The sequence below is a fragment of the Arachis hypogaea genome, chromosome 8, assembly GCF_003086295.3.
Source record: "Arachis hypogaea cultivar Tifrunner chromosome 8, arahy.Tifrunner.gnm2.J5K5, whole genome shotgun sequence".
NCBI lineage: Eukaryota > Viridiplantae > Streptophyta > Magnoliopsida > Fabales > Fabaceae > Arachis > Arachis hypogaea.
The window spans coordinates 10,454,315-10,476,370 of record NC_092043.1 but is presented as its reverse complement, the minus strand read 5'-3'; the positions used below and the strand labels follow the sequence as shown (position 1 = coordinate 10,476,370).

Genomic DNA, 22,056 nt, shown 5'->3' with positions numbered 1-22,056 from the left:
GGTACCGGTCAAAATATAGAGACCACTTGAACTTGTCGAATCTTGTGGGTCAAGAAAGTGATAAGGATAATCAGGATATGGATGAGGGTAATCAGGATGTGGATGAAAGTGGTGAGGGTATGGATGAGGATAGTCAGGATGCGGATAATGACAATGAGGAACTGGAGCCACTTCCACAAGAACAACCTCAGTTCTCAAGTCAGTATGTACCTCAGACACAGTTCTCCCCGTCATTTCCAATGGCTCAACCATATTGGGGTATGTCACAGTTTGAACCCGGAGAAGGAGGTTCTTTTAGTCAGTTGCTTGAGTTCATGGCTGGAGATGCAGGACCACCACAATATGGCAACCAGCCTGAGTTCTTGGCAGGTAAGTATTCATTGGATCCCGTGCCATACCTCATCGGTCGCTTCCAGAGGGTTCGTCTTTGTTGACTCTAGTAGAAGTGTTGGTGGATGTGGAGTTCTTAATAGTCAAAATCCTAACCGGGTTGACATGGGACCACTACAAGAATATGCTAACCCACTCGAGCAAGAGACTAATGCGTATCTAGTAGATGACCCGGATGACGAGGACGATGATGATGAGGATGAAATAGGGAGTTCGATAAGGATGAGGAATCCCGCAATGATGGTATTATGCTTCGTATTTTGCTTTACATGTTTGATTTGCTATTCATTTTGTGTTCATAAGTGGTATCCATGTTGGTTTGACTACCTTATGTCATCATATTTAATTGTTGTTGTTATTTTGTATACAGGCCGATCACAAACTCCGGATGACAAAGGCAAAGGTTACAATCTGAGAATTGATCCACCGCGTCGTAGCGCTAATCGCTACACGCCATATGTGTTCAAAAAGGCCGCAAAAAAATGCAAGAACTTAGTGAATGATGTAAAGTGGGCAATAAGAAAGTAGTTGTGGTGTAATACTCTTTTTTATGCTTTAGAAAATGTGCACAATGTTTACAATGGCATTGCATGTGTTGGTCATTATGTATGCATGACTTGTACTATTTAGAGTTTAGGGTTATTATGTATTAATAATGATCTGGACTATGGTTTGTATAGAGTATTTATGTATTAATAATTTGGACTATGGACTATGTTTTAGTAGATGGTTTGTTTAGAGAATTTATGTATTTATGAACTTATTGCAGGGATTAAATATGTGGACTATGTATTAATTCATGTCATACTATAAAATGCTACAGATGGAGAGTAATGCTACAGAACAGGTTACATATATCATACTTGCTTAATTCAAATGGACAACTAATGAAAAACCATATATTGCTACATATATAATGTCATCTCAGAATAAGAATCTACTAATGATCTCTGTTGGCATTTGCACCACCCTGCTGACGACATCTGCCACGGCTGTGTCCCTCAGCTCCACATATCGTACATCGCCTAGGCCGACGTAACATTTGCGTGTCCATCTCATTCAAGAAGCGCGTCATTTTTGGCCGACCTTTCCCGACGCATCTCAGGAATGGATTTGGGATGAACCGAGGTCCGTTGTAAGCAGGCCATGTAGTGGGGTTACCTAGTGGCCTAAACCTTGCTCGGTACACCCGCCGAACTTGGTCCATCTTATACACATCATGAACATACACTTGCCAATCCAGTCGCTGGTTGGCACAACATGCAAACACATGTCGACAGGGGATCCGGTCCACCTGAAACTCACCACAGTCACATCGAAGGCCACGTAGGTCCACTGCAAACTCCAGTCCACTCGGCATCTCACGCACCTCAAAGACCTCATTCTGCCGGTCAAAGCAACTAACCTGAATGTTTCCTGATGCAAGTTGGTTTGCATGCAACTTCGAGGTCACGACATCAGAAAACACATGGCCAGCATTAATCCGGGCTTCCGCCTCCGCTCTTTTTCGGGTAAACAACTCGTTCAGCCTGTAGAATGTTGCCTTCACAAGGGCAGTCACGGGGAGATTGCGTGCACCCTTCAAGACTGAATTGATGCATTCCACTAGATTTGTCGTCATATGACTCCATCGATATCCACCATCAAATGCCAACGCGTATTGTTCCCGGGGGATTCGGTTTAACCAGTCAGTGTAAGCCTCCCCCGTTCTCGTAAACGTTGGTAACGCACCTCTTACTCCCGCACCGTCCTCGAATATCCTGTGGGATATAAAGACATATTTAAAACAATAGAGGTAAAGACACGAATTGAATGGAAATCTGATACTAAATTAGTTAACTATTCTGAGTGTTACCTATGTTGACGACCAGTTTCTGTAAGTACGGCGCCTTGAATTTTCTCAGAAAATTCGACTCTATATGCCTGATGCAAAACATATGAAAGGCTCTCGGAGGTGACCATGCCTCGTTACTCCTTTCCATAGCTGTATTTATGGATTCGTGACGGTCGGATATCAGTCCCACACCGTCCCGAGTGACAACATGCTGACGAAGGTTACTCAGAAAAAAGTGCCACGCATCTGAAGTCTCTCCCTCCACAATTGCAAACGCAATTGGTACGATATTGTTGTTACCATCCTGTGACACCGCCACTAGTAGACAACCCTTGTACTTTCCATACAAGTGAGTCCCATCCACCTGGACAACTGGCTTACAATGTCTGAAAGCTCTAATGCATGGGTAATAACTCCAAAAGACACGATGCAATACCCGAATATCAGTCACCAAGTCATCACCTTAGTATGCAGGCATAGTCTCAAAATGAACAACAGCTGACGGCTCCTTGTGACACATGGCTTCAAACCATATAGGCAACGCTTCGTACGATGCCTCCCAACCTCCAAATATTTTTTCAACTGCCTTTTGCTTAGCCAACCATGCTTTCTGATAACTAACGGTGTAGTTGAACTTCGATTACGCCTCTGCTATAACTGATTTTACCTTTAAGGCGAGGTCAGCCTCAACCAACGGCTTAATTGCTTCTGCAATCGTGGTCGAATCCAGCTTTGAATAATCCTGGGAAATTGTGGCTCTGGTACATGTGTGATTGCCATTATACCTCCTTATAACCCAACAGTACTTCCGGCTGATCATGCTAACCCGGATAAGCCAATCACACCCTGACCCATACTGTGTACACTTCGCATAAAATGTCAACGGCTCAGACTCATACACCCGGTAATCTACGCTTCTTCGTATAGTATACTCTTTTATCGCTTTAATAACAGCTTCCCTAGAACTGAATTCCATACCAACGGCAAATTCACCATCTGCAAGAAAAGAAATTTCTGCCACCAGGACAGCCATGCAACCAAATTAAAAAACACAAATATTTAAACATTCGAATATAAAGGTAACACAAATTTTTACTGTATTAATTATAATAAAACCCTACAAACTATTTATATTTAAATAATTTACTAACAAATACTTATTTGTATTCAACTAATCTACTAACAGATAGTAATTTTAATTTAACTAATTTACTAGTTATATTTACTTAATTTACTAATAAATTCCTATTTATATTGACTTAATTTTAATTTAACTGTATTTAACCAATTTAACAAATTTTAATTTAACTCACTTACTTATATTGACTTAATAACTTCCAACGTAACCAATCTTAACTAAACTAATTTACTAGTTATATTCACTTAATCTACCAATAAATTCCTATTTAAATTGACTTTATTTTAATTTAACTAAATTTAACCAATTTAACAAATTTTAATTTAAGTAACTTACTTATATTGACTTAATAACTTCCAACTTAACAAATTATAATTAAACTAATATACTACTTATATTTACTTAATCTACCAATAAATTCCTATTTATATTGACTTAATTTTAATTTACCTAAATTTAACCAACTTAACGAATTTTAAGTTAACTAATTTACGTATATTTACTTAATAAAATCCAATTTAACCAATTTTAATTTTATTGATTTACTAATAAATTCCAATTTATAATTACTTAATTTACTAATTTAACTAATAAATATTAACGGATATTTAACTAATTTACTACTTAACCAATACGTTCTAATTTATATTCAAGTAAATCGATAACTCTCTTATAAATTTAATATCTTAAAATTAAATACACCAATAGGTAAACAAAAACGCGTACTGGTCGAGTATATTTTTAAACCTAAGTTAGCTACTTGGTCCAGCTATCAACATAAATTAATAAAAAATTATAATCTTTCGTATAAATACAGAGAATTACGTACCTGCATTGGTATAATCCGAAAATTCCGGAACATGCATGGCTTCCAAATCCAATACTCGCATGAATGATGGCTCCTCAAACAGCACATCGTTTGCCAGTGCAGTTGCCACATCAGACACATCCGGAGCCATAGCTCTGTCACCTTGAACCTCATCTCCATCTGGACCAACAACTTCGTAGTTGCTTTCGAACTCTTTTTCACTGTCACTATTGTAATCCTCCCGTAGAATATTCCGATCGGCCTCAGATTGCTCAAACTCAACATACAACTCGATGAACGAGAGTTGACTCCGATTTTCAATATACATGGAAAATATATCTTGCATGCTTGCTTCGTCCGTTACATATTTGGTTTGAAACTGGACGAATCCACCAAACACTTGTATAGGATTTCTGTATAGAATACATGATATCCTTCTTGCCCTCTCAGAATGAATCTTTTCACAGATCACACCTTTGAGCTCTTCAAATGAGATTGAAAAAGGAATCACCAAATCTAACGGATTTTCACAAACAAATGTTACTCCTCAGATGTTTGTAACAAAATTTGACCAAAATAATACACCTTCAATAGTACTCTGTCACTCATTTCTCTCAATCACATTAACAAACTCATAAACTTGAGTTTTGGATTTTTGGCTCCTTTACTAAACAAGTGATGAAACAGAGAAACTAAAAACCAGGAGGACCGTTGAGGAAGGAGACGAAGAAGATGAGAGAGTTGTTGTTCTGATCCACTTTTCACCAACATTTATTTAAAGTGCCAACCAAATCGGACCATGCGATTACCTTTACTGAATTCAAAAAAATAATAAAAAATTGCATGTCGGACCCTCCGATTTCCTAAAACAACACAAAAAAAAACCACACTTCTAGCAACTCGGATGGTACGATTTCCATCATCCAGAATTTCAGCATCTCTTCCTCCTCAAATCGTACCAACCGATTTGCTGGTCAAAATATGAAGCTCAAACAACTCGCACCATCCGAGTTATTGGACCTGACATTAACAAAAAAGCTGCCCCACATATCTGTATTGCGCTTTCATGACTCCATATCTGGATATAACACACACATAGCCTCCATATAGGGGTGGCAAATGGGCCTGAACCCGCCGGGCCGGCCCGCGTAACCCGCCAAAAAAGGCGGGCTGGGCTGGAAAATTAGGACCGCCAAATAGCAAAAGCCCGCTTAACCCGCACCACTTAAACCGCGGGCTTTGGCGGGCTTTGGCGGGGTGGGGCGGGCTTCCCCGCCGGGCTTAGTATTTTTTAGCAAGGGGGTATTTTTACAATATTTTTTACCAAAACCCAACTTCTTCCAACCCAACTTACAAGAGAATGAAGATGAAAATTGAGTGTTTTGGATTATGTTTATTTTGTTTTAGAAAGAATATTTATAATTATGTTTTGGATTATGTTTATTTTGCTTTGGGAACAATATTTATAATTATGTTTTGGATGAAAACTTAGTTTATAATTATGTTTATTAGATATTTATAATTACAAAGACTTTAGTGTTTGTGAATATAAAAATTATAATTTGTTTATACTTTTAGAAATTATAATAGTTAAAAATAAAAAATAAAAGAGATTTTTTTTATGTCTTTATATATATTATTTAATATTTAAAAGTAAAAAAAAAAGAGGATATTTGGCGGACGAAGCCCGCCGTTAGGCGGGGCAGGCTGGGATTCTGGGACCGCCTCACTAGATGTGGCGGGGCGGGGCGGGCTTCCCCGCTTGCCACCCCTACCTCCATATCAATAAAAATGAGCCCGAACCTGGACAGGTCGAGTTGTATACTTGTAGGGTTCTACAATAGTATATTCAAAAACATAAAAAATAATGATTAATTTTTTGGAAGGTGTTCCCGTATGGCAACGTACGAAGACGGAATTTGGTATGGCAAGCATGTGAATCGTGCATATATAAATTAAAATATGTTAATGGTTCAGATGGAGGCGTTGGTTAATAATGTAGAATAGAGCGTGTAGGATCTATGATACAGGATCAACCGTTTGGTATGGTAATTCATTGTGGCACTCACGTGATTTGGCTGGATTCCAGAGCTGGATATAATGTAGGCTAGAGTTGGTGTTGCATTTGTTGGAGCCGCCTAGCTTCGTGTTGTTGGGCTCAGCTGAAATTTTTTTTTGTAGACATATAAGCCTGATGTTGGGGTGATTAGAGAAAAAATGATGTTATCTAATTTGTTTTTTAAAATATGTAACTTGTATTTTTTTTTGTTCTAATTTTTTCTTTTGTTGCGATTAATCCTGTTTTTATGATAAAAAGTAAATAATGTGGAGAGGCAAAATGTTGAGGATTGATACAACAGTAGAAAAAGAGTTGACTGTATTGATTAATATAACTATTTTATATTAATTATGTATTTTATTTTTTGTGGTCATAAAAAAAATTATGGATATAAAAATATTTTTGTTAAATAAAATTAATTTTTAATGAATGAATGATATTTTATATATGAGATAATAGTATTAAATGTAGTGTTATTATTTCTTTAATTCAAAGTAATTTTCTATTTTTAATATACGTGTAAATTTAAAAAATAAATACAAATATTTTATTTGTATAGAAGAAAAGTGTTTTCTGTTCTAAATATTCTATTCCAAAGTCTGCTTCCTCTAAGTCAATGTCCAATGACCCTTTCTGCATGGACAAACGTAGACTAATTATTTAGGGGCCATAATTCAAGTGATCAAATAATTTTTTATAATTGATGATGTATTTAGCAAGAAGTACAAATTCTATTACCCTCTATGATCCTTATCAAATATAAAAGTAATATTTTAATTCAAAATAAGATATTTAAAATTTAGAACCATAATACTAACATTGTAGTATCAATAATACAAAATCATAATTTAATATTTAAATAACAAAAAAAACTAAACAAAATAACATATAATTCCATACATACATAACAAATACTATTAAACTCAGTAAGTGATCAAATACATAAAAAAATATATAAAAATACCATCAAACAGGACTAACAGAAAATTAAATTTATTTTATTTAATTTAACAAAAAAAAGTAAAAGTAAAAGTTACTGCTGCTTGAGTTGCAACAGTAAAAATGCTTCTTTCAGTACAAGAATGCATTAGGAATATAATAGGATTTATATTTTACTTTCTAAATCAATTCAGCTACAATATTTTCTCAAAACACCACAATACATATTTGGACATTTTATTTTATCGGCTTACACTAAATTATTAATGAATTGCATCCATTATTTAACAACGAGGCTATTTTCTTTTCTTAATACGATAGCTATGTAATGTAATTGACAGGGCTATATTTATAAAAATTTCTTTTTTGTTACTAAAAGTTACAATTTGATGAGGCCACTACCCCCTTTCTCATACAGAGTCTTCTCCCATGCTTATCTGCACATAGTCAAAGTCACAAGCTAGCTTAATCCACATCGCATGGATTCTCTAAATTAATCTAATGCCAAGATTAGTGAGAATCATATCCCACAACATAACTTAGGCGTAAACCAATAAAGTAATCATACATTTTTGTCACTGTCACTGCCATTGATTCTGCACGCATTTTCAAAGAAATCATCTACATTGTCCCCATTTAAATTGCCATATCTGCTGCTTGAAGCCATGTTTATAATAAAAAGCCTTTGTCGCTCACACAACAACACTACAATCTCTTATAATATCACGCAATCCATGCTTCCTACGTCACTGCACATAGCGATAGGAAATCTTTGGGTCAATTTCTGCATGAAGGAAACACAGAAAGATCCGGAATTGAGAAATATATATGGCCACAAGTTAAACTATATAAGTATTTCAGTAAAAGGTTCCACGTTCCATATATTCACGAATGCAATCTCAAACTACTTTCATTCACTACCTCTAAGATTTCTGCCTACATAACTACTGCATGCTAATCTTCCCATATTGCTCTACAACTTTTTTTAGATGCCTAAAATCTGTTGTTAACATAACTATCTTCATGCGCCTAAAGGACCAACCACACCATAAAAAAAATAAGCAACAATTCAACAACCTCAACTCGCACTGCCATAGCTGCAACAGAACACCTCATTGTCTAAACAACTAGCTTACCATGAACATCTCACAACCGTCACAAACCACAAAAACACTCTCTACCAAACTGCATAATTCCTAGCAAAAACAAATCCCACCTATCGTATTAGGTCAACAACATTCAAATCCCATCGCCCATCCTAAATTAAATCCCAAAATCTAATTGCGTACACATTATGAATCAACAAACCTTCTATCCCCAACCCCAAAATAAACCCTTTCAGAACCCACTACTTCATTCCCCTATCCATCATCTCCATTCTACCCTTCCACACTATCATGTTTTGTTCTTACGGTTTGAACATATAAAAACTCAATTATTGTGATATGCAAATCTCCCACTTATTAAATGCATTCGACCAAATCCATCAAAAGAAGCACAATTATAACCCCATTACACAGATCAATGCAGACGTACCTTGTATAGCTTCGTATTCGTCTTTAACATCACCAAAAGGCGAGAAGATAAGATGTTCTAAAATTTTCAGATCTGACCACCTAACACGGTAACCAACCGATTCGTGCACACAAGATCAATGGAGGCTAGGCAATTTATTTGTTCACCTTTGCCTCCACTTACTGCAAGTGAAGAAGCGACGACACACTCATTCCTTTCTTCCCACAAACAACTAACAATTTCAGCCCCACTTCCCAACATAAGTCTCCAAGTCGAAGCCCTGTTTTGCCATTCGATTTTAGCCACCGCCAATTTATCATTCTAAGCAGGAGATTTATGACATTTCAAGTGCTTTGCCAGAGTTATTTTTGTCTATTCAACATTCACTAATAGACAAATTTTTTATTGGCTACCTATTCGTACAAGTCATACCATATGCCTCTTTTTTCGTTTGCCATACGCGATAATTTTCCTAATTTTTTATATTCATTTTACATTCAAGTTAATATTAATGATTTTAAAAAAAAATTAAATGAATAAAGAAATAGAGTGTAGGCGGTTAGGTGAATCCCGATGGGGTGTGTGTTGGAGCTGAGCAATGTTTTGATTGGCTCCCTCTATTCTCTATTCGATGATAAGTCACTCAGGAAGCTGAGATTTTCAGCTGACATTTCTCGATGCTAATGGCTTCAGCTATCGCTAACGCCCAATTCACCATCATCAACCCTTCTTCTTCTTTCGATTCTCACGGATACATTGGTCTCAGGCCCACCCAACCTTCCAATTTGAAGCTCTCTTCTAACCGCACCACTTCAACCAACCTTCTTCGCCCTCTCCACCTCTTCGCCGTTAGAGCAAGTGATTCCCACAACGGTAACCATGCGGGTCCACTCCACAAGCTTGGCCTCTCCGACGCCGAATGCGAAGCCGCCGTTGTTGCCGGTAACGTCCCGGAGGCACCTCCGGTTCCCCCTAAACCGGCTTCTCCGGTTGGAACTCCCGTCGTCCCTTCACTTGTGAGTCTCCGATTCAATTTTCGAATAGGAACCAAATGTGTTGACTTTAAGCCTTGCGCATTCTTGCTGATGACTTAGAAAAACTTGTTGAGTTAAGCAATTGATTTGATTTGATTTGATTTTGTATCAGCCACTTAACAGGCGTCCTCGCCGCAACCGGAGGACGCCGGCGCTGAGGGAAGCTTTTCAGGAGACGACAATATCGCCTGCGAATTTCGTGTATCCACTTTTCATTCATGAAGGTTGGTCTTGTTTTTACTTGTTTTATGCATTGTTCATGTGTAGTGGAGGTAGTGTAATATGCTATGCTGGATCTGTTTTGATTGGTAGCAATTGAACTTGCAGGTGAGGAGGACACTCCAATTGGGGCTATGCCGGGATGCTATAGGCTTGGATGGAGGCATGGACTTGTGCAAGAGGTTGTTGTTTGCTCTTGTTTCTGTATATCCTACTAAAAGTGCTCTAGTAATCCTCCTTAGCATTACACTTGATTAATTCCCTTTTTATGAATTGGCTTTAATGTTTTCTAGCATTATTCATTTATTTGAGTTACTTATCAGAAGTTTGAAGCTGTTTAAATATGTTCAAGACGTTTCGACACATTTAATTGTTTCTTTAAATATCTAGGCTGGGAGGAACTTGGCTAGTTTTGTTTGGGTATTCTACTTCCCGTCCTGAATCTGCCTATTACAATTACTTTGTCTTTTTTGTGTAGTATTAAAAATAATCAGTAAACACACAAAGTCGATCCTCCCATATAATGCTCTTCTAATTTATATTTGCAAACCGCATGGTTGATGATGACATTGTGCTTGCCATATCTTCAGGTTGCAAAGGCACGGGATGTTGGTGTTAATAGTGTGGTGCTTTTTCCTAAAATTCCGGATGCCTTGAAGGTTCTATTCTGTTACTTACATACTGTAGATTTTCTGTAGTGTGATTTCAGCCCTGTATGACAGATTTTTTCCTTATAGTCTCCCACAGGGAATGAAGCATACAATGATAATGGTTTAGTGCCTCGGTCAATACGTTTGCTCAAGGATAAGTTTCCAGACCTTGTAAGTGAACATAATTTGAGGTTAATATTTTCTGGTGCTTGTAGAGAGTTAAGCCAATAATATCCTTATCAAACTTTTTTCAGGTTATCTATACAGATGTTGCACTAGATCCTTATTCATCAGATGGGCATGATGGTATAGTTAGAGAAGATGGTAAGAGTTTTTTCTTGAGAAAATTAAAACCTATAGTTGTTTAATTAGATTCTCTTTTTTTTATCAAAAAAAAAGATTCTCTCAATATTAAAATCTAATATGTTTCTTCTGCCATCTTAGGAACCAGATGCCATGATGGATATATGTGTTAAATGCTATTAGTAAACATGATTGACTTGATAATTCATAAAACAAACCCTCTGAAACATGAACACTTAAAGTACTAATCATAATTACTAACTTTGATATCTTGTAGGAGTCATTATGAATGATGAGACTGTTCATCAATTATGCAAACAAGCTGTATCCCAGGTAATATGACTGCATTCTAAATGGTTCACTTTCAAATTTTGATCATGTAATGGGGATGATAGTTTCTCAATGTTTTAAAATGAAAGAGGAAAGAGCTGATGCCAAATATAGTTGTAGCAAACCAGTATTATTCCCATCGTTCTCAAATAACTATCTAGCTTTAAATACACACATGGATTACCGAAATGATTATGATAGTCTCAATGTTAGAGGGAGAACAATTTTGGTGTATTTTGCAATAGTATCATCACTACTAATCCTCTCTCATAATACTAGTAGTCTTCTTTCCATCTACCCTCCTATCCATTTAACTTAATAGGTGTATCACACGTAAAAAAGTTAATATTGCGTGGAGGTTAATGGTTGAGCATTGCTACTTTTGGATTTCATATGCTTTTTTCTTCTCAACTTCCAAGGGTTCCTTTTGTACTTATATAAACCCACTAACATATATTTTTTTCAATCCCTTTGTCTTTATTGACTGTGCAAAAAGGCCCGAGCTGGAGCAGATGTTGTCAGTCCTAGTGATATGATGGATGGTCGGGTGGGAGCAATGCGAGCAGCTCTTGATGCTGAAGGCTTTCATCATGTTTCTATAATGTCCTACACAGCAAAGTAATTTGACTACTAATTCTTTTCCCCCTTGTCATATCTTCTTTCTGTGCCATATTGCATTTGAAATTTCTGAAGGTTTAGTTAATTTCAAATATGTACATCTCAAAATTTTAGGGAAGAAAAAACAGAAATAATTCAAAATTTGTATGTACTTAGGGTGAGTATCCATTGTGTCATTGATCTGTTATAATTCTTATTCAAATGTGTTTATGAAGGGTTTAGATATAGTACCAATTGGTAGATCTATATTGTCTGTTCAACTCACTGTCCTAAAATGTGCATTTATCTGGTACCAACAGGTATGCAAGCTCATTTTATGGCCCATTTAGAGAAGCGCTGGACTCCAACCCTCGGTTTGGGGACAAGAAAACGTCTGTGTTAACTTGAACTTCCAACTTTTTGTTATTTATTTACTTACCCCCAATCCTCCTCCTCAACTTAGAGCCATACATGTAATCAATTTAACATGATTAATTGATACTTTGCTTATAAATATGGCCTTGTGTACAAAGTTATCAGATGAATCCAGCAAATTACAGAGAGGCTCTGACTGAGATGCGAGAAGATGAATCTGAAGGAGCTGATATTCTCTTGGTTGGTTCCCTTATTTGTGTGTGCATGATCATTACAAGAATGAAACACTGCACGTTTTTTGTATACCATTTTCTAACTTGAAAATATTGGTTTCCAGGTGAAGCCTGGTCTTCCTTATTTGGATATCATAAGGCTTCTGAGGGATAATTCTCCTTTGCCAATTGCAGCATATCAGGTTTCTTCTTTGGCTTACACTAGCACTTGACAAAAATGAGAAATACTAGAGGGTCATCAGAAATACTAAAAATAATAAATTTTGATTGCCCTCTAGTATTCCTCGACAAAAATAACACCATGCTTTGATACTTGTTTAGCGCACTACTCTTTTGTTTTAACAGTTACTGCAATGCAGTAATGCTACTATGTCTTGTCAAATTCTAAGTCGTCCAATTTTTCGTGGAATAATTGAGTACTTATTTATCTAACAATCTTTATGTGTTGCAGGTTTCTGGTGAGTACTCAATGATAAAAGCTGGTGGTGCTCTGAAAATGATTGATGAAGAAAAGGTTATGATGGAGTCACTATTGTGCCTCCGACGGGCTGGTGCTGACATCATCTTGACCTATTTTGCTCTTCAAGCTGCCAGAAGTTTATGTGGAGAAAAGAGGTAAAATTGTTCAAAATATGTAGGGGATAGTTCATTCTAGAAGGCGGACGGAAAGCGTAACTGTATGCCGGTTTTTGTCTAAATGCTTTTCATCTCCATTGCCAACCCGTTGTTGTATGATAAAGGATGCGCTGAAGTGAAAAATGTAGTGTGTTTTGGTACTGAAACGAACTATATGTCGAGAAGCTAATGTTCCTATCGAGTCTTCCATTCTCCTACGTGCTCTTCTTGAATGCATTTTACTGTGTTGAACTTGTTAAAATGGAAGCTCATGATTTTCTCGTGTTGTTTCAATATGTAGATAGTGACTTGCTTTTGATGCAATAAAATCGATAAAAGGGTTCAAAGTAACGCCAATTTTATAAAAACAAGAATTCACAGATTTCCTGAAGCTAAATTATTATTATTATTTTATTTATACTCGTGCACATACATATCTATCTGCCTCCAAAAACGCAACCCAAACTTGTATAAAATTCTGGCGCACTCTATTTTTGTTATCAGTTATGAGCCTTGCCTCTACATTCCTTAACTCAAAGCAACAAATAAATATAGGGAATATGAGAGAGGGGGGAAGGGGGGCGACGGATCAAACTTGTGTCTACCAAATTTTGTACCAAGTTGAGTGGAGAGTGTGAGAACTGAGAAGTGAGAAGAATAGTCATTCATTCCCATTTTCCCGGCATGACTTTTTTATTATTAACTTCACCCGTACTCAATGAGGAACCTCTCTGCAATGGTGGCATGTGCTGCTGCACCTATTGGTAGAACATCTTCATCAATCATGAAATGTGGGGAGTGTCCTGTGTGAGTAGACCCCAATGTCTCATTCCTTATCCCTATGTAGAAGAATGCTGCAGGGACCACCTGGGAGTAGAATGAGAAATCTTCAGCACCCATCATGGGTGGAACTACCTTGAAATTCGTTTGACCCAGCAAATCAATGGAAACCTTCTTCACATGCTCATACATTTTGTCATCATTGACTGTTGGAGGATATATGGTGTACTCCTTTTCAAAGAAGTCAACCTCTGCAGAGCATCTATACACACCGGCTTGTTCCACAATCACCTGTTTGAGACAACAATAATAATAGGATTTCATTCCAGCTTAGCTATATATGTGTATTCATTCAACTTAGTATATAACACAATGTAAGTTGCTATTAACCTGCTCAATTCTTTCAAGTAGTTGATAAAAGCTGGTGTTAGAGAAAGCTCTGAAAGTTCCACCAAGAACCACTGTGTCTGGTATCATATCAAGATTGTTGCCTCCATTGAATGAAGTCACAGAAACAACCTAAATTGCAAATGGGGCTAAGTTCTTAGTATATACCAAATATGGAAAGAAAAAATCCTCTAAAGTGAAGACAATTCTAAAGTAATAAACTAAGTAGTTAAATAATTATCATTAATTTATAATTTTTATCGTATGTGAGTCTCACTATTTTGATTCAAAGATGATTAGATTTTCATTTTCTCATTTTACTAATTTTCTAACTTTAGAAGAGCTTGATCTACTAAATATATGAGGCCGTACCTGTGAATCCAAGGGATTGGATTCGCGGGAGACAATACCCTGCAAGCTGATCACAGCGGCTGAACCGGCCAAAACCGGATCGATCGAGTGGTGTGGATCGCCGGCGAGTGCTTTTTTCCCTGTGATCACGGCTCTAAAAAAACCACAGCCAGCCAGCAATGGGCCGGGCCTGGACCCAATAATAGCGGTTGGATGCTGATGGGATACATGAACTGCAAATATAGCCTCAACATCCTCCAATGCACCATCTTGTATCATTCTCTTTGCACCATTTCCAGCTTCCTCCGCTGGTTGGAATATCAGAATTACAGTTCCCTGCCATAAGAGCAAGGCCTGGTAGGGTCAATTGTGAATATGGGACAAACAGACAAGCTAGACACTAATTTCCAAATGAGAAACCATATGTATGTTCTCCGTTAATGGTTTCAAATCCCTCAATAAATATTCAAATTACTAGCAACTGTACAAACAAAAAAGTGGAATTGAGTGAATATTATTGTATATAAAGTTCTTCTGCACTGATCGAGAATAGGGATTCAAGCAAAAAAAAAAAGTCAAATTTATTTAATGCATTTAAAACTAAAATTTTGGTGTCTATTTATTTAGTTACATGTGGTTAAAGTTTTCATTTCTGTTTTTCATTTTTTGTTTTAAAACTTTATTACAAGAATAAAAAAATAAAATTTTATTTTTCATTTTCATTTTTTATTTTTTATAATTTTTTTAAAAAAATATTAAAAAAATAAATCCAAAATCATAGATTTGAAGCATGTGTAAATTCTATTTTCAAAAGATCAGATATTTCAAATTAGTTCATAAAAAGTATAGCCATAAATTAGATTTGTCTCTTTTCATCCCTTAGATAATGATAACAGCATAACCAACTTTATTTATTCTAGTAGTTAGTTTACTAATACGTTAAAGAAAATGCCGCATAATCATTTTAAGACACATCATATAATTAGTGGAAGAACCAATTTAATTACCGTTTTAAATATTAACCCTCCAAAATGTGTAAATCTCCTGAAACCAACAAAGTTTACAATAGCTTCAGGTGTGGAGAATAATCTACACTCTAGACTCTGGTCATCTATGGAAGACTTGTGAAACCTGACACACCTTTACCATTCAGTTACTCACTTCACATTACCATACTCTACTGTTGTGTTAGTACTACTTGGCATTAATTTTAGTGGTAGCATGATTTGTGTTTAATTTTTGTTTAATTTATTTATTATAATAAATTTTAAATATTTAATAATTATTTATTTTTATATTTATAAAATTAAATATTAATTTTTAACTCTTTTTAATAAGTTAACAAATACTTTTAAATATCATATCAATCACCAAAAAAGAAAACACCAACCCACGTTGTCCAATCACATGCTAATTCTAATGAGCAAGTAGTAGTGGACCAGATACCATTCTATTGACAACACTGAACACCCTATAGTAATGTCTGACTGCATTTATTCAAACAAATAGCTATTAAAAAACTTTTGAATTGTCAATTTTAAATTAATAATGTCATTTTATTTAACTGAAAATAATATATCAAATTGAAAAATGTAAATATCCACATTTGATGGTTACAAATTCGATTTCTCATTAAATCTATGCAATTTTAAGTAAATTTAAAGAAGTTTAAAATTTGATGTAAAAAAGAAAAAAGAAAAACATATTTGTTCAAGTACAATCCTGGATTCCATTGGAACAAACACAGGAGCATTGGAACAAACACAAGGCATGCTCCTGAATATGTATGTAGTCCCTCTAATGTCAGAATGCACAGAAAAGTTTTATGCTCGTCAAGGTTACATTACTGGTGCAATCAAGAGTCAACTTTCCCTTTAATCGAGAGAAAAACTGCGGGGTAGTTCATCATATTCAATCACGTGTTCTCAAACCAATAAAACCAAACAAACTTTATTTAATGTGGTAGATACCATCTTAGGATTCTTAATTTTTGAAAAAAAGTTATTAATTGTGAAGTACCGATATTTTTTTATTTGCTGTGTCTGCGTATCAAATGTTTTAGACATGATATTATTTAATATTTGTTCATACGTATATTTTTTGTATTTAATTGTGTCTTAATAAAAAATTAAAATAAAAAATTTAGATGCATTTAAACACATTTAAATATTATTATATGTCATATCCAACTTTATTTTTAACATATATTCGTTTAGAAATAATATATATTATTAAATATTTAAATAAAAAATATTTTAAATATTTTATATCATAAAAAAATATTAAAAATAATTAAAAAATTAATTTATATTTTAATATTAATAAAATATTAAAATATTATGATTTATTTAAAAAATATTTTATATTTTATATGTATACTGTATTTTTGTGTCTTATAAGAATTAAAAATTTGCATATCCATTGTCATATTGTATTTGTATTAGTATTTATACATTATAGATTATTAAGTTAAGTATAATTATAGATAGATAACTTTTCAATAAATTTATAGGTAAAGAAATAATTGAATATTTTTACTAAACGATAGTAATTCAATTGGTGAAAGGTGCTCTGCTTTTATAATTTAAGAACGGGGTCACAAATATAATTTCAATCCGCGGATAGAAATAGTTTTTTTTTGTGACTTAAGTAGGTTAAATAAAAAAAATTATTTTTTTATTATATATTATTATTAAATTACTTTTAACAAAAAGATTTGAGAATAACATCATCACTTTTTTAAAATTATTCATTAATTATTAATGAACGTAGATTGGATTAGATCGGATATAACTAAAATTTTTATCCGATCCGTACTAAAATTACCGAATTATATCGGATCCAATAACCACAATTTTTAAGCTTGGATTCAATTCGGATATCGGATATATCTGTAAAGAATAAAAATATTTTAAAAAATTTATTTTTATTAAAAAATATGAATAAAATTCATTTTTTTATTCTTTTAAATATATTTACTCTAAAATAATATTAAACATATTTTTTAAATAATAAATTAAAATAATATAACATATATGATTATTATTAGTTGAAATAAAAAATAAAAAGAATATTTATTTATTTATTTCTTTATTTTTGCAGATACGCGGATATACGGATCGGATATATAGATACCTACACAAAATCTACAATCTGCGCTATTAGTGTGCGGATCAGATCCAATAATCTTGTAAATCGATCCATATCCACAATTTTAAATCAGATTCGAATAAACATCGCGAATATGCAAATCGAATCCGATTCATAAATACCCTACATTAATATCTTTAGTCTAAACTACTAAGATTGTCTAGTGTATTTTTTATGAATAATTGATTGGCTTGCGCTGTATGTTGGGAATCCAAATATCTAGTTATTTAAGGTGAACATAAGATCAACAGAACAAAGTTATCATTTCTCTTTCTACATATAAAGAGAAGGCCAAATGTATAATATGACAGAAGACTAACTCTTGGTTCTCAATTCTTGTAAGATATGAGAGAAAACATTTTAGATTTAAGAATAAAAATAAAAATAAAAAATTGTGTGATGAACAGTATCACACGTTATAGATGATTTTAAAATAGGCTACAATTTGTAACCTTGGAATTAGGCAAGAGACAATTTAAAAGTTACTCTAACAGTATGATTATAAAAATCTAAGGTATAAAAATAATTATAAGATTTTATAGTCACACAATTTCTTCAACCAAAGATTTAAAGTATTGTTCACATGAAATGCTTAATCTTTGAAAAAATAAAATATTATCATTGTGATATGAATTTCTAAGTATAGTGATAATTTGAAAAAATAAATGATTGCAAATAAAAATGATCAACCATAAAAAAATGTGATAACATTGATATCTCAAATTAATTAATTAAAACAAAAGCTCCTTAAAAAAAATTTAAGGAATATTTTATTTTCTGAAAATCTTTTTTAGTTAATCTAATATTTAATGTCTTTAACATAAAATGAGAAGGAAAAATAAAATATAATAACTAATAAGAGAGAAAGGGACCACCAACCACCCCTCTAGATGTTTAATTAGTAGAAAAGCCTTCATAGTTTATAGTATGTCATATAGTGTTTGTCTTGGACTTCAACTTGAACTTTCATAATTACTTTGTCTCTTGGTGAAAAAGAAAAATAGATTTAATTAAATTTAATTCACCACTGAATAAGTAATTTGTATTTACTAGCAACCAAATAAAATGGGTTGATATTGTTAGAAAAATTATAAAGATTTTAAAATTGGCATGATAATAAAATATTTTTTGTTAACATGAATCATATTTTGGATTTAAAATTTTATTAAAAGTAATTTAATATGTAAAAAATTTAATAATACATAAATAAAAAATTACTTAGATTCAAATTTTAGGACACTAAAATAGAGAAAGACAATAAAAATATAAAATAAATATTACAATCAAAAGAAATCCAGCTTTTAAAATGACAAAAAGCTAGTTGGACAAATATAGCGTGCGTAGATTCCTTCAATGTTTCTCATAAATGGAAGAACAAAAAGTTGCTAACATTTGGCTATAAATTTTGAGACCGAGTACATGAGTACATGTACTGAATGATGACACTAAGCACATGTATTGTAATAAAAATATAGAATTAGTTTTACTTTTAATTTTTTATAATTGAACAAAACGATCAATTCATAATTATTATTGATATTTCTTAAATATAAATAAGAGGTAAATTCTATTGTAGTTACAAGTATCTGGTCTATTGTTAGGAGAATTTTTATTATATACAATACTAAATAAATGTATTCTGTATACTTATCATAGAATAAAAATTAAATTATTTATATTCATTAATAATAAAAGATATGTTTTTCTCGGTGGTATAATATATAATGTATTATATGTTTGTAAAGTAGGGTATGTATTATATATTTCTTTTAAGATGAGAATTATTGTAAAGTAGGATTTAAAAAATTAATTATTGTTAAATTAAATAATGTGTAATGTGAGTCTAATAAATTATAAAGAGTAATCTGAGAGAGAATAAAAAAATAAAATATTTTTTTATAATATTATATCAATTTTATTATCGTATTTTTTTAATTTCTTATATAGTTACCAGTTTTATAAAAAAATATACAAATTTACTTTTTTTGTAAGGTATCTTCTCTTTTAATAGTTATTACATTTTTAGAAAGTAAGTTGAGTGCATGTACATATAATACTGTAGAAAGAATTAATAAACAGACATATGAGTATTTTTTATAAGATAAGAGTAGAGCGAGAAAAAAAACCTTCAACAAATGTTCTCGACTTTTCAATATTTTGGCAGCACCCATAAGCATGGCCACATGTGCATCGTGCCCACAAGCATGCATTTTGCCGGCAACTTTAGATTTGTATTCCCATTCCACAGCTTCCTGTATATGTTAGAGCGATTACAGAACAGTTAATACCTATATATTAATAATTTCAGGTAAATGTTTTCGTTAACATTAAAGCAACAATTAATTATTAGTAGCTAATAAGTAATGACTCAAATGATATAGTCTCCTCGTATTCAATAGTTGTAGAAGTACAAATCTAACTTTTTTTCTCTTCTTTTCTTGTTATTTTTTAAATTAATTTTTTAATTATTTATAAATTGAATTTATATATAGTTTTTTATCCTTTTTATTTATATCAAATTAAATTCACTTTACAAAGTAGAATAGTAAAAATACATTCATATTTTTTATTTAATATAATTGAGAAAAGTGTAAATATAATTTGTTTGTTAAGACACTTAGAGATAGAGTAAAATAGTACATAACATAGTACTTTATAAAAATTATAGCATCAAATTCAAAAAGATCTGACAAAACTAAAAAGATTTTAAGGTTTCATAATTTACGTCACACAGGCAAAAAAATATGACAAAATACTAAAAAATATTTGAGATTTTATCATTTATGTCAGGCGAAAAAGACAAATTAAAGATACAATCATATGTACTATGTCAGAATAAAAAAAATAAAAATAATTTCGATATATTAAACATATATATTCATTAATTTTGAAACATTTTCTTATAAAAAATAACAAGTTTTGGTTAAAAAGGTTTTTATAATTTTTTATTATTTTGATCAAAGTAATGAAATAAAATTATCATAAAAAATATAAGATAAATAACAGAGCGACATAAGGTAAATAATACCAAAAAAGGCCAAATTTAAAAAAAAAAGAAAAAAGAAAGAAGTTAAGAACTATAATAAATGTATAATTATTAATCTTTAATAATTTTTATTTTCAATTCCACCATGAAATATTATGAAAAAATTTAAATAATTCAAGAGAAACATCTAAAAAATGTGTTTTAAAATTTTTATACATTCTCAAGGTTGTTGATATAAAGATAAGGGAAAGGTAAGTTATAATCTCACAACCTAAGAGAAGAGACAAGAGTATAGCATGGTCCAAACGTCCAAGCTAACAGAAGTTGTGGATACCTGTATGGGAAGTGCATCCATGTCAGCTCTGATGGCAACAAAAGGTGGACCATTAGTGCCGATCCACGCACGAACACCTGTTTTAGCCAGTGGATATCGATAACTAATTCTCATCAGATCCAGTTCTTTTCTTATTAAGCGACTTGTTTCGATTTCTTCAAAAGCCAGCTCAGGATTTTGATGGATCCTTCTTCGTACCTTCCGGAGCCAATCCACTGTCTCCGGCTGACGTGCAACCTTCAGCACCGCTTCTGAACATGCCTTATTCCATGAAGATTCACAGTCTTCTCCATCATCGATGTCCTCTACAGATTCTGTTGTGCGATGTGTGGCGTTGTTGCTCTTGTTGATGGCGGCTTCAGATGATGGCGGAACACTCTCTTTGTGGCCCGAAAATAGGAGACTATTGTACACTGTAGAAGGAATTTGTTTAGCCGATAAAACTATTGGTGAAAGAAAAATTAATACGAATAAAGTTGAAGAAGTGAGAATTTTCATGTTTTCTATTTGAATTGCAAACAGAGTAGAAGGAGGGAATAACAGAGTGTGAGAAATAAGTAAGAGGGTCGAAAAAAAATTAGAAAGGAAGAAAAAAAAGTACAGAAAAGAATTTTAACACGTGGTTATAAAATAAACTGAACATAAATAAAGAAGAGAGAGAAAAATAATTTTTTTTATTTAAAATTATTATTGAGTTGTTTAATATTTTTGTTACAGTGATATAGGTGACAGATAATTGAAGCACGTGATACAGAACGTTGAAGAAAGACAGAGAAAGGACCTGCTATTTTTTCTGCTCTTTTGCAAAGGGGAGTGACCGAGTGTTCAGTATTGCTACAATGCCATTCTTTATATGACAAATTGTTATTAGACTAATAGTTAACCTTTTTTCAGGTACATAATCATTTTAATATATTAATTAATACTTGTATTACAAATTAAAGTTTAGTTTTGATTAATTGAAAAAAATTATTAAGACATGTATTTATTCTTATTTAGTAGTAATACATTATAGATTGGAGTGTATTT

At 33.0% G+C, this 22,056-nt stretch overlaps 3 protein-coding genes across 3 annotated transcripts; 1 reads left to right on the top strand and 2 right to left on the bottom strand.

Annotated features, from left to right (window-relative positions):
- Positions 1-1,330: 1,330 nt before the first annotated feature.
- Positions 1,331-4,516, bottom strand: LOC112704988 (uncharacterized). The gene is made up of 4 exons (XM_025755851.1): positions 4,192-4,516; positions 2,355-2,686; positions 2,246-2,313; positions 1,331-2,150 (listed from the first exon to the last, which is right to left on the bottom strand). Exons 1-4 carry the CDS (start codon positions 4,514-4,516, stop codon positions 1,331-1,333), a joined length of 1,545 nt encoding a protein of 514 aa, XP_025611636.1.
- Positions 4,517-9,193: 4,677 nt separating this feature from the next.
- On the top strand, positions 9,194-13,301 carry LOC112706046 (delta-aminolevulinic acid dehydratase, chloroplastic). Its single transcript, XM_025757135.3, has 12 exons — positions 9,194-9,699; positions 9,830-9,941; positions 10,045-10,118; positions 10,527-10,595; positions 10,674-10,757; positions 10,841-10,910; positions 11,167-11,222; positions 11,716-11,837; positions 12,137-12,208; positions 12,350-12,431; positions 12,529-12,606; positions 12,876-13,301. Exons 1-12 carry the CDS (start codon positions 9,361-9,363, stop codon positions 13,041-13,043), a joined length of 1,326 nt encoding a protein of 441 aa, XP_025612920.1. The 5' UTR covers positions 9,194-9,360; the 3' UTR covers positions 13,044-13,301.
- Positions 13,302-13,421: 120 nt separating this feature from the next.
- Positions 13,422-21,641, bottom strand: LOC112706045 (IAA-amino acid hydrolase ILR1-like 6). The gene is made up of 5 exons (XM_025757134.2): positions 21,028-21,641; positions 19,834-19,959; positions 14,579-14,893; positions 14,210-14,338; positions 13,422-14,110 (listed from the first exon to the last, which is right to left on the bottom strand). Exons 1-5 carry the CDS (start codon positions 21,523-21,525, stop codon positions 13,745-13,747), a joined length of 1,434 nt encoding a protein of 477 aa, XP_025612919.1. The 5' UTR covers positions 21,526-21,641; the 3' UTR covers positions 13,422-13,744.
- Positions 21,642-22,056: the final 415 nt, after the last annotated feature.

What these genes read in the sequence shown, in the direction of transcription:
- LOC112706045 (XM_025757134.2), bottom strand. Translation starts at nt 21,525, where the DNA reads ATGAAAATTCTCACTTCTTCAACTTTATTCGTATTAATTTTTCTTTCA. An exon ending in GTCGAGAACATTTGTTGAAG is followed by an intron (nt 14,894 to 19,833) that starts GTTTTTTTTCTC and finishes CTCTTATGGCAG; the next exon opens with GGAACTGTAATTCTGATATT. An exon ending in TACTTGAAAGAATTGAGCAG is followed by an intron (nt 14,111 to 14,209) that starts GTTAATAGCAAC and finishes TGTCTCAAACAG; the next exon opens with GTGATTGTGGAACAAGCCGG.
- LOC112704988 (XM_025755851.1), bottom strand. Translation starts at nt 4,516, where the DNA reads ATGCAAGATATATTTTCCATGTATATTGAAAATCGGAGTCAACTCTCG. An exon ending in TTCGGATTATACCAATGCAG is followed by an intron (nt 2,687 to 4,191) that starts GTACGTAATTCT and finishes CTGCATACTAAG; the next exon opens with GTGATGACTTGGTGACTGAT. An exon ending in GAAACTGGTCGTCAACATAG is followed by an intron (nt 2,151 to 2,245) that starts GTAACACTCAGA and finishes TATATCCCACAG; the next exon opens with GATATTCGAGGACGGTGCGG.
- LOC112706046 (XM_025757135.3), top strand. Translation starts at nt 9,361, where the DNA reads ATGCTAATGGCTTCAGCTATCGCTAACGCCCAATTCACCATCATCAAC. An exon ending in CTCCCGTCGTCCCTTCACTT is followed by an intron (nt 9,700 to 9,829) that starts GTGAGTCTCCGA and finishes ATTTTGTATCAG; the next exon opens with CCACTTAACAGGCGTCCTCG. An exon ending in TCCACTTTTCATTCATGAAG is followed by an intron (nt 9,942 to 10,044) that starts GTTGGTCTTGTT and finishes TTGAACTTGCAG; the next exon opens with GTGAGGAGGACACTCCAATT.